The sequence below is a fragment of the Drosophila virilis genome, chromosome 2, assembly GCF_030788295.1.
Source record: "Drosophila virilis strain 15010-1051.87 chromosome 2, Dvir_AGI_RSII-ME, whole genome shotgun sequence".
Taxonomy (NCBI): Eukaryota; Metazoa; Arthropoda; class Insecta; order Diptera; family Drosophilidae; genus Drosophila; species Drosophila virilis.
The window spans coordinates 29488722-29500677 of NC_091544.1; the positions used below are offsets into that span (position 1 = coordinate 29488722).

Below are 11956 nucleotides of genomic sequence, written 5' to 3' on the forward strand. Positions count from 1 at the left end.
AGAGCAAATAGTTTTTTTGCGCGCTCTTTGTAAGCTGCTGTCCACTCTCCTTCTGAATTGCTTTGCTTGCATTGCTGCCCTTCGCTCTAACCGGCGAGCGTCTTATTGGAGTTTCGTTTCGATTCGCTTTACATATTGTCATAACCAGTCAGTCTTTCGTTTTGATCGCAACCTAGGCACAACTAATTCGAGTTGGCTGCCAAGCAACAATTTAAAACTTATAATTTCTAATAAGTGCCCTGCGCGGCAAATAAATCCATTTGAAAACTAATCTAAGTGTTTGAATTTCGCTGCACAAGCAGTTAGAATTAATTGGTTGCAAAAAAGCTTGCAACTACACATTTTGGTGACCCCGACGTGATTTTTTCTTTCTTTCATTTTTTCTATTTTTTCTTGTACTTCGTTCTTGTCGTGTCAACGGACAGTTATCAGTTCGGGCAAAGCTGTGTGGTGAGCCGTTTGCTTGCGCATCTGCATACAGTTGGTTGTTATACATAAACGCCGTAGCAAATCCCCGCTAATCGTTGCGCGCTATAACCCGCTATACGCTATCTCGCTCGAACGAACACTTGCGCGATCAGACTTGTATTGTAGTTCGGCTGTGTGAACCTTGTTGTGCGCTACATTCATAATGTTTGATGAAGGTGCAAGTGCAAATGGAAATGATGAGGCGACATCAGCTAGTCAAGTGGCGGTTGGAACCCAGGCTGCTGTTTTTAAAATAAAGATCAAGAATTTAACTGATCGACTCAATAGATTGTCCTCGGAACTTGATCCCGCTCGACTTCGCGATGTTGATGACTACGAGCTGCAAGATTACATAAGCATGGCATCTGACTTGCAGGCGAAATTTGAGATAGTCTGTGATGGTTTGTTGGAGGTGGATCATGCCAGCGTTGATGAGGATCTTCAGACAAGTTTTGAGTCAACTATTAGGCAGCTACGGCTGTCCCTTCAACGCGAGCGCGGAAATCGAAGCAAGGTTCAGCAGATTCCGCATTGTTCCACCTTCAATTCAGCCGCAGCCGATGACTCGCGTTCTACCTTTGTTGTTCCAAACCACTCTCGATTGCCTCAACTTAAATTGCCGGAGTTTAGTGGAGGCTACACAGAATGGGCCGATTTCTCGAACCTGTTCACCACGGTCATTGACAAGGATCCGTATTTGACCAACATTGAAAAACTCCAGCATCTACGGTCATGCCTTAAAGGAACAGCGCTGGATACAATTCGCTCATTGGAAATTTCAAACGCAAATTATGCTGCCGCTTTAGAACTGCTTGATAAGCGTTTTAATAACAAGCGTCTTATTTTTCAGGCACACATCTCTGAAATTTTGGGTTTGAGAAAGGTGGACAAGGGCGCGACTGCACAGCTGCGCGAATTTTCAGATAAGCTCAACTCTCATCTACGTGCTTTAAAATCGATGGGCAGTGTGGAACAGATCGCCGGTTGCGTCATAGTACATACGTTGCTGCAAAAACTAGATAGCGTTACGCAGGCTAGCTGGGAGGATGATGCGCCGTTGGACGTCATACCATCATGCGAGCGGTTTACAACCTTCATAGAGAGGCGTTGCCAAAGGCTGGAAAATGCGGATCACGCTACGGCAATGTACACGCCTAGCTCCCAGGTGGGCCAGAACAACAGTAGTAGAAGAACGTTTGTAGTGACTAGGAATGGAACGAGTGCTTGTGTGTTTTGTGAAGTCGCAGGCCACTCTATTTATAAATGTTTGCAATTCGCAAATTTATCGCCCTTGCTGCGCCTTCACGAAGCCAAGCGGCTTGCGCTGTGCCTAAACTGCCTGCAAAGGGGACATCAGCTGAGAGTCTGCGGCTCCAGCGCTTGCAGAGTTTGTGGAAGCAAACATCATAGCTTGTTGCATCTTGGCAACACAAGCAGTCACATCGCTGCTTCTAGCCCAAACAATGCTCAAGATACCGAAACTTATTCGTCATCCCAAAACACCTTGGCGGCACTTTTATCTTCGCCTCTCACTACCGCCCAGCATCTCAAGCACGATGTGGTCCTGCTTGCCACTGCCGTCATCAACGTGAAAAATCGCGCTGGCTCCTTGGTGCCTTGCCGTGCGTTGCTCGACTCTGGGTCGCAGTTGCACATCATCACCTCTCGTCTTGCTCATCAGCTCCAGCTGCGCAAATTCAAGTCAACAGCAATCGTCTCTGGCATTGGTGATGCAGCATTTGCGTCCGATGGGTTTTCGGTCAACATCAATGTCAAATCTCGAGTGTCGGAGTACTCCACATGCATCCCGGCCTTGATTGCACCATCCATCACCGATAATCAGCCTGGCTTCACTCTTGACCCTGCATCATGGAACATTCCATCAAATATACAACTAGCTGATCCTGAATTCTTTAAATCTCAGCAAATCGACATGTTGATTGGAGCCAGTCTGTTCTTCGATCTGCTATGCGTCGGCCAGATTAAACTAGCTGCTGGACTGCCGATATTGCAAAAGACTCGCCTTGGTTGGGTGGCTACGGGAGGTGCCTCACATGCTGGAAAATCATCATTCATGGCCATGAGATCAATGGAGAATCCAGATCTGCTGGTTGACTCGCATCTGCAGCCTAATACACAGATTGATGAATTAATCCGTCGTTTTTGGGAATTGGAATGCTGCACCGACCCTGAGTCCTTACCAAACAAGGAGGAACGCGACTGTGAGGCACACTTTCAGGCCAATTTTAAACGTCTGTCGACTGGCGACTATTCAGTTCGTTTACCGCTACGTCTAGGCATGTATCCGCTGGGTGACTCCTATCAACAGGCGGTTCGTCGATTCCTGAACTTAGAAAGAAAACTAGACCGTAATCCACTATTGAAACCCCAGTATGCAGCATTTATCAAGGAGTATCTTGACTTGGGTCACATGTCACTTGTTACCTCAGCTGCACTGGGCCAATGCAAGTACTACCTGCCACATCACTGCGTGCTGAAGGAGGATAGCACTACAACCAAGCTAAGGGTCGTGTTTGATGGCTCAGCAGTTACTACCTCTGGACACTCGCTGAATGATGCACTGATGGCAGGTCCTACCATCCAACCGAAGCTGTTTTCGATACTGATGCGGTTTCGTACATTTGCAGTCGCCCTGACAGGCGATATATGCAAAATGTATCGATGCGTACGAGTCGAACCCGCAGACAGTTATTTTCAATGTATCTTGTGGCGTGAGTCTCAGCATCAGAAGATACAGATTTACAAATTAGACACCGTCACCTACGGCACAAAACCAGCATCGTTTCTCTCAGTGCGAGCTATGCACCAACTGGCCATGGATGAGCAGAAAACTTTCCCTATTGGCTCTGACATTGTTAAAAGAGATTTCTACGTGGATGACCTCATTTCTGGTGGTAGCTGTGTTCAAGAAGCAATTGAGATATTGAAACAAACATCTGGACTACTCGCCAAGGGGAACTTTAGGCTGCGCAAATGGTGTTCTAGCGACACATCTGTACTCCAAAACATACCGGAAGAGGATAGAGAAACGCTGCTTAAGTTTGACGATGGCAGTGACATCACGAAAACGTTAGGCCTCGTTTGGGATCCCGCTTCAGACTGTTTCCTTTTCTCCTTCTCTCCACTGAGGTTGCCCTCCAGACTGACAAAACGGTCAATACTCTCCGCAATTGCTCGCTTTTACGACCCCCTTGGTCTTGTTGGTCCCGTAATAACAAAATCGAAAATTTTTATGCAGGATCTCTGGAGAGAAAAGCTGGACTGGGATGAGAGCCTGCCCGTACACTTAAGCACAGCCTGGGTCAACTTCTGCGCTGATTTTGAGTATACTCAGCAATTCCAGTATCCCCGTCGAGCACTCTCATCAGACAGTACAGTGGAGATTCACGGATTTTGTGATGCCAGCCTAAGCGCTTATGGAGCATGCGTCTATACAGTCTCAAAGTGCAATGGCAACACCAGCGTGCGTCTCTTATGCTCCAAATCGCGTGTCGCGCCTGTGAAAACCATCACGGTACCAAAGCTGGAACTCTGCGGAGCTGCATTACTGGCTCAACTTCTCAGCGAAATATGCCAAATGAAAGTGTTCGACTGTCGGTATTACTGTTGGTCAGACTCTGCCGTGACTTTGGCTTGGATTCGCAATGATGCTTCGAAATTCAATGTTTTCGTTGCCAACCGAGTCGCAGCCATCCAAGAGCTCACCACTGGAATGGAATGGCATCATATTCCCACCGAATTAAACCCGGCGGATATAATTTCACGAGGAGCGCTGCCTAGTGAGCTCTTCCGGTCTCCATTATGGGCCCATGGTCCGAGTTTTCTCAGTAAGGGAAAGGAAGAGTGGCCTGCCTCCTGTGTACCTGTCGAATCCTTACCAGAACTTCGACACAAGGTACTCCTCGGAACTGCAGCGCAACCGGATCTCTCGATTGGTTGCAAGTTCATCAATTCGTTTTCCAAGCTGCAGCGGGTCTTTGCTTATGTTTACAAATTTGTAAATCGAATCCGAGGAGCTGAACTAACCGTTGACCACTTGCATCATGGCACACATTGGTTGCTGCGGTCAGTGCAAATGGCTACTCTCAGCGATGACTACAAGGCATTGAAGGAAGGAAGGCATGTCAAACCGTCTAGCTCAATGGCCTCTCTTGCACCATTCCTTGACGACTTCGGCCTACTTCGCATCGGTGGACGGCTGAAAAACTCGTCGTTGGACTTCTCAGCGCGACATCCGATTATATTGCCCCGTCAGCATCCTGTGACGCGAGCAATCATAGTTTACTTTCATAAACGAAACTTACACGCTGGACCTCGCGCTTTATTGTCTTCGATTCGGCTCCAGTACTGGCCCATTGGCGGTCGAAAAACAGTCTCCAGTATTGTTGCCAAATGCATAATCTGTTTTCGTGCCAAGCCACGATTGGCCGAGCATATAATGGCAGACCTACCAGCTGATCGTCTTAATACATCGTATCCCTTTATGGTCACTGGCGTTGATTACTGTGGACCATTTTACTACAAGAACGAAGTGCGCAACAGGCCACCAGTGAAATGCTATATCAGTCTGTTCATATGCTTCGCTACAAAGGCGGTGCACTTAGAGCTTGTAAAGGACTTGTCCACAACATCGTTTCTAAACGCCCTAAAACGTTTCATCCTGACTCGCTCTCGACCTTCAAGGATCTGGTCTGACAATGCGACAAACTTCGTAGGTGCCAAGAACGAACTAGCAGATCTGAACCGCCTGTTCCTGAGAGACGAGCATGTCAAGGCCGTTAACGAGTTTTGCCTAACCGAATCAATTGAATGGTTGTTCATCCCTCCTCGCTCTCCGCACTTTGGTGGACTATGGGAAGCCGCTGTGAAGACTGCTAAGCACCACTTTTATCGATCTGTTTGCTCTTCCATTTTGGATTTCGATTCGCTGCGTACGCTCGTCTGCCACATCACGGCAATTATTAATTCTCGACCATTACTTCCACTTTCAGAGCATCCAGGTGATCTTGACGTCTTGACACCCGCACACTTCCTGGGTACAGCGCCATCTTCATCATACATTGAGCCCGATCTAAGGCAGCTTAACTTCAATCGGCTTAATTATTTTCAGCGCGTCACATATCTCCAACAAGTATTCTGGGCCCGTTGGCGCGAAGAGTATTTGACGCTTCTTCAACAGCGCTCCAAATGGCGCACTCCTCAGCCTGGACTCTCCATTAACGATGTTGTCCTTGTAAAGGATGAGAATCTACCGCCGCTGAAGTGGCCACTCGCCAGAGTGCAAGAGCTGATCTCTGGATCTGATGGGGTATCCAGAGTTGCTGTGCTTCAAACTGCGACTGGAGTCATACGTAGAGCTGTACGAAAGCTGTGTTTGCTGCCCAAACAGGATGATGTTGAAAGCCCTTGCCTTCCAACGGGGGGAGAATGTTTGGTCAAGTAACAGCAGAGATAACACCGACGGCTGCGGACATCATCCAACAGCAGAAAATAACAATCATAATTACAGCCTAAGAGCAAATAGTTTTTTTGCGCGCTCTTTGTAAGCTGCTGTCCACTCTCCTTCTGAATTGCTTTGCTTGCATTGCTGCCCTTCGCTCTAACCGGCGAGCGTCTTATTGGAGTTTCGTTTCGATTCGCTTTACATATTGTCATAACCAGTCAGTCTTTCGTTTTGATCGCAACCTAGGCACAACTAATTCGAGTTGGCTGCCAAGCAACAATTTAAAACTTATAATTTCTAATAAGTGCCCTGCGCGGCAAATAAATCCATTTGAAAACTAATCTAAGTGTTTGAATTTCGCTGCACAAGCAGTTAGAATTAATTGGTTGCAAAAAAGCTTGCAACTACACATATATATATATATATATATATATATATATACATGTATGTATACGCTTCTGTATATAATTAAGAATAAACTACGATTAAGTAAAACATTAATAGCACGCTTTATTTTAGAGAGATTATATAACTTTTTAAATTTTAGAAAAAGAGAAAGGCCAATGGAACTGGAAACACTTAAGAATATGCATAAGTGTTAGGTTCAAGAGATCTTCTATGCGGAGTAAAAAAACTTCACCATAAAAGCTTTTGTGAACAAATATCGAATTTTATCGACCGTTAGAGTTAAAAAGCTTTTGTGGTATGTGGCCAATGGGAGAGGACAGTGGTACAGCATTGTTGGGAGGCAAACCTCTTGTCCGAAACGTATCTCTTGTTTTGCAAATTATTAAAGCTTTTGCTGGCTTTTGCGCAAGTACACAAACAAATCAAATCAGCTGAGCGGGGCAGAAAGCTGGGGTTGGCCAACACCGACACATGCGCCCGTTGCAGTTCTGTGGGCGAGTGTATACGTGTGTGTGTGTGTGTGTGTGTGTGTGTGTGTGTGTGTGTAGGTGCTTGTGTGTGGGAATTCAATCTCTACACGGAATGGCTTAAGCACACATTGAAGGTCAGTTCAGGCGGGAGTGTGGCACAGACAACATCTCGAATTGCTCAGGATGTGGCTAAAGCATCCCGATTGCTGCTCCCTTCAATTGGTGTACAGGCACAAATTTTTTTCGAGTGGCCCAGGTTCGCATGGCACAGTTAGGCAGCATCCAATTGCTTAACTTTGGCATAAAATTGCACATGTAACAGATGTTGGCAGCCGATGCCAGCTGTGGCCAAGTTTACAAGTTGTATGTGTGCGGTTGTATGTTTTAGAGTTATTTCTGAAGTTGCATAACTTTGCATGGGCACAAAAACAAACCCATAAGTACACATGTATGTACGTATGTATGTATGTATACATGCAACCATTTACATATGTACATATGTATGTACAAAACTATTGTGTGCATGCTTTTAGGTTTGCTGACTGTTGCAATTTGGACCTGGGCGTCACGGATTGATGTTGACTGCTCAGTTTGTTTATTGCTGCAGCCATGGAAACGTGTCGCACTTGTGCAAGGTGCGATTTCGAAAATGGCAACAACTATTGGCTGGACATGTTCCATCCAACGCGTTGGCAGAGCGAGATGGCGCAAATACGCTTGGAGTTTGTCAACTGGAAGTTACAGGTGAGTCTACGTTGCAGCTGCCATAAAAAAAAGAAGCTAAAAACATCATGGAAAATCCAATTTGTGAAAGTTTGTGCGTTGCATTTTAATTAAGCTTTTGATCGTGCAACGGCGCGTATTCGTTATCGATAACATTCATTTATCGGTTTATGCAAATGTAACGTATTCGTATGCGTGCATGTAACGTTTATTCGTTTAAATTAGCGATTGCAATGAGAGTGTGTGCGTGTTTGATCGTTGCATGTGTATGTGTGCTGTATCGATAAGCGAAATATAACTGTTTTTTTTTTCAAATGTACTTGATTTGATTAGCAAATGCTTTGAGTGGAGTTCGACAAGTTTGATTCGTGCAGTGATGTCTGCTGTATTAACATAATTTACATATTAATAGGTTACTAAAAATGTTTAAAGTAACTAACTAACTTTCCTGTATTATTTTTAGATATCACCAAACGATGGACTGCCACAAAAAATTTGCAGCGATTGCTTTACAAAATTCTGCTCCATATACACATTTCGCATGGCCTGCCAGGACGCACAGTTAAAGTTGTCGAATATTTTTGATAAAATCGATGCGAATTCGCTCTATGATAAAAACGACGAGGACAATATTGAGGTGGATGTGGATGAAATAGTAACAGAAACAACGACAACAACACAAAACACTGCCAATATTGAGGCCAACACGCAAACACCCATAGAAATCTTTGTGGAAACGATTAGCATCAACGAATCTGAATCCTTACAGCCAGATGAGGAAACCGATTTAGCTTCTGATTACAACACATTAAACATAAGCTATGCTTGTAAATTTTGTCACAAGCCACAGGAAAGCTATGAGCTGCAGCACCTATTACTCGAGCACATCAGTAACGCACACGATCCGGATCAGCCATACAACTGTCCGGAGTGCACAGAGTGCTTCCAAGATGCCGCCTCACGTACGGTGCATATGAAGAGCGTTCATGTCGTTAAGCATCACACCTGTGAGGTGTGCGGCAAAAAGTACGGAGATCGTCATAATCTCGACCATCATATTGAGAAATATCACTCGGAAACGGATTTCGAGTGCAGCCTGTGCGAGAAACGTTTCTTTACGCGCAAAAGCCTGCACTACCACATGAACTGGCACAATCCGGAGCGCCAGCTCAGATGTCGCCACAGCGGCTGCGACAGGCTGTTTATCAACCAACGACATCTCAAGTGTCACGAGGCAACGCACTCAACGGGCCCCCGCAAGAGCGAATACTGCGGCTTCTGTGGTAAAGGTGGGTGGCCTGCTTTCATTTTAATAATATACACTGGCAAATAAGCTATGAACTGGTCTGAATTACTTTAATATATGTTTTTATTAACGTACGTACATACTTCCAAAATCGCGCGAATATTAAACTCTCATCTGATAGTAGCAGGGATATACTCTTTTGAAGGGAGGGAAGGAGGAGGAGAGATTTTACGATTACCAAGACATGTTAATAAAACATCTAAAATCTGAACATGAAAGCCTGGTTGGCTTTTCTAAATTTATGAGAATCGCATAGAAAGGTCCGTCTGGTCTGCGAGAGAGAACAGACACATCGGGTGTTATTCGGACTCGAGCGGGCTAAGTTTTTATCTTATCGCATACTCGCTATATTCTTTTTTAAATCTCATTCTAAATAGATGTAAATTGAGATTGACGAAAAACAAAAGGTGCAAACAACAAGCCATTCAGTCACTAGGGACAGCTATATATATATATATATATATATATATGGAATAATTTAATTATTTATTCAATATCACTTAACAGCTTTCATACACGTTAAAACTCTACGTTGGCACATCTATCGACAGCATGGCGGAGAGAAGCCTTTTAAATGCGCCAACTGCACTGAGGGTAAGTTGATCTAGACAAGATGCAAGGCACCTAAGCCTAATTTAGACAATCAGTCAGTTGCTGTCAAAGATGTTTTTTACATTTCATTTTTCATTTTCACATTTGTTTTGTACAAATTAAATTTTGTAAATATTGTTATTTGAGATTGATTTAAGCATAAGCCTGAACGTTAACGTTTTCTTTGAGATGCGCACCCTTGACAGCTTCTAAAAGATTTCTAAATAGGTTTCAAGTGCACACATATAATAAAGTTCTTTTGTTTTGTGAGTTTAAAATCGGATTGAGATTTGCATAAGACATTGATAAGAACTCAAATCAAATACAGCTCACACAGCAAAAGTTCACATTTTACCAATAATAATAATATTAATAACTCATTAATGCCAAATCATTTGTCGCATCATCAAAACATTTATCGCAAAAGCTTTAAGATTTGCCCAAAAACTCTGAAGAAGTCAAATGCTGCTTTTTATTGTGTGTTAGTCAAGTTATTCGCAAACTAAGGGTAAACATGGCTCAGCTTTTTTTTAATACACCTATTAGCTAAAAAAAGAAGCATGCGAACAAACTTCATACATAATTCATATACAATTTATTGTACAATTAGTTTTTCAAATAATTTAATAAAAAACACCTTGCATAAATAAATATGTCCACACCCGAACCCCTCTGGAGCGCCGCATGCAAGCAATTATTACTAATTAATTATTGTTACATGACACCCCCAAGAATAGTTTCATAGTTTCAATCATTTATTTCGCCATACTAAGAGTTTTATTTTCCTTTGATTTTCTTTAACAAGTTTTTGGCTCCTATGCGGAAAAGCGCTTACACATGCTGGAGCAGCACACGGAAAATCTGACGCATCAGGAGCGCAGCGAATGCATGTTTCAGTCCTGTCGCCAGGAGTTCGACACCGAACGGGAGCTCATCCAGCACATGAGCGTTGAGCATGTGCAGCGCGAACCCTCCACTCCGATAATTGCGAATAATAAACGCGTGCTCCAGTGCAAACGGGAGCGACAGTATACGGGCCTCTTCCAGTGCGGCAGCTGTACGCAACGTTTCAACATGAAGTCCGCCCTGGAGCGGCACATGGCTGTCCATTCCGCTGACCGGCTGCATGCCTGTCCGCACTGCTCCAAGCGGTACAAGCGTGCCCAGGACCTGAAGTGGCACATGAAGACGCACGCCAATGAGAAGCCCAATGTGTGCGATGTGTGCGGCAAGGCGTTTGCCCTGAAATATGTGCTCACCCAGCATATGCGCAGTCATGAGGGTGAGTGGTCCCTTTTAGCCACTGTAGATGCATTTAAGTCATAGTAGACATAGTTGCTCTTAATATATATAAAATAGGCCAAATTTGAACCTGAGTTAAATAGTTTTCGAAAACAAGAAGAAATAGATTTCGAACTAAAGCATAGTTTGAACAATGTGGAGTGTCTAGAAGGCGAGGCATTCGGCTCGCAATTTTATTATATTTTTGACTTTTCTTTCAGTTCTTGAGAAGAACTTCAAGTGCGAGACCTGCGGACGGGCCTATCTCTTTGAGAAGTCTCTGCGTCTGCATCAACGCGTTCACACGGGCAACACCTACTACAAGTGCGATCTGTGCCAGGAGCGTTTTGTCACTCACATCAAATTTAAAAGTATTTGAGACATTTCTCTTATAATCATCGGAAATGAAAAATGTTTTCGAACTCTACTATAATTTCAGCTCATATGAAAAAGACACATGATAGCAGCCAGTCGAATGCCAAAGATACGCTGGATGATTTGATCAACATTGTGATTTCCTGAATTGTACCAATGATATAGTCCAAGTGGAACAGCAAAATGAAAACTATTATTCAGTTAGCAAAGCATCAAAAATACTGGAATACTATAAGGGTGAAAACGCTTTCAAAAAGTCACGCCCAGCACAGAATTTTTAAATCGTAGACCCTCCATTCAATCCTATCATTAGTCTTAACTTTAATACACATTCATAGTTGGATCATGCACAGGGTACTGTTATCTGTATGTAAAATTCATAGAACTACATATATTTCCTTTTTACTTTACTCACATTCTGCAGCATTAGCTCTAAGCTCTAACATAGCGTATTTTTTCCATCCAAATCTTTAATCTTGAATACCTATTTCCATGCCTCTCACATAATGCACAAACAAGACCATTTGGCGACCATTTTAGTGATAAGAAAAAAGGTAAAAAAAATGTATTTATGCTCGAAAATGAAATTGCATTTATTTAAAAAAAGTAAACACACATATTTACAATTACAATGAGATAAAACGTATTTTAAGAAATATCAACACCTGTAGTAATACCATGTATATAAGTTGTGTTAGTGCAATATATTTACCAAATACGAGTTCCATATACATGCAAAACATAAAATTAGAACAAAATGCGTTTTTTTTTGTTATGGCACCTTTAATTTAAATAAGAAATCGCGATAAATATCGAATATGCTCGAATATGTTAAAACGTCCCGTATATTTGACAGCCCTGTTTTTAATG

General features: G+C 43.3%; 2 protein-coding genes across 5 annotated transcripts; both read left to right on the plus strand.

The window, feature by feature from the left end:
• Positions 1-246: 246 nt before the first annotated feature.
• Positions 247-6433, plus strand: LOC116650317 (uncharacterized). The gene is made up of 2 exons (XM_032433687.2): positions 247-5420; positions 5481-6433. The coding sequence occupies exons 1-2, from the start codon at positions 632-634 to the stop codon at positions 5930-5932; spliced, it is 5241 nt and encodes a 1746-aa protein (XP_032289578.2). The 5' UTR covers positions 247-631; the 3' UTR covers positions 5933-6433.
• Positions 6434-6937: 504 nt separating this feature from the next.
• LOC6632765 (zinc finger protein 883) lies at positions 6938-11851 on the plus strand. Of its 4 annotated transcripts, none has more exons than XM_070207513.1 (7): positions 6938-7274; positions 7344-7554; positions 7997-8822; positions 9347-9433; positions 10236-10712; positions 10933-11082; positions 11151-11851. In XM_070207513.1, exons 2-7 carry the CDS (start codon positions 7420-7422, stop codon positions 11231-11233), a joined length of 1758 nt encoding a protein of 585 aa, XP_070063614.1. In that variant the 5' UTR covers positions 6938-7274; positions 7344-7419; the 3' UTR covers positions 11234-11851. The 4 variants fall into 4 exon arrangements, with proteins under 4 accessions (XP_070063614.1, XP_032289688.1, XP_015026121.1 ...); XM_032433797.2 differs by having other exon boundaries at positions 6938-7262; XM_015170635.3 differs by having other exon boundaries at positions 6938-7258.
• The last annotated feature ends 105 nt before the right edge of the window (positions 11852-11956 follow it).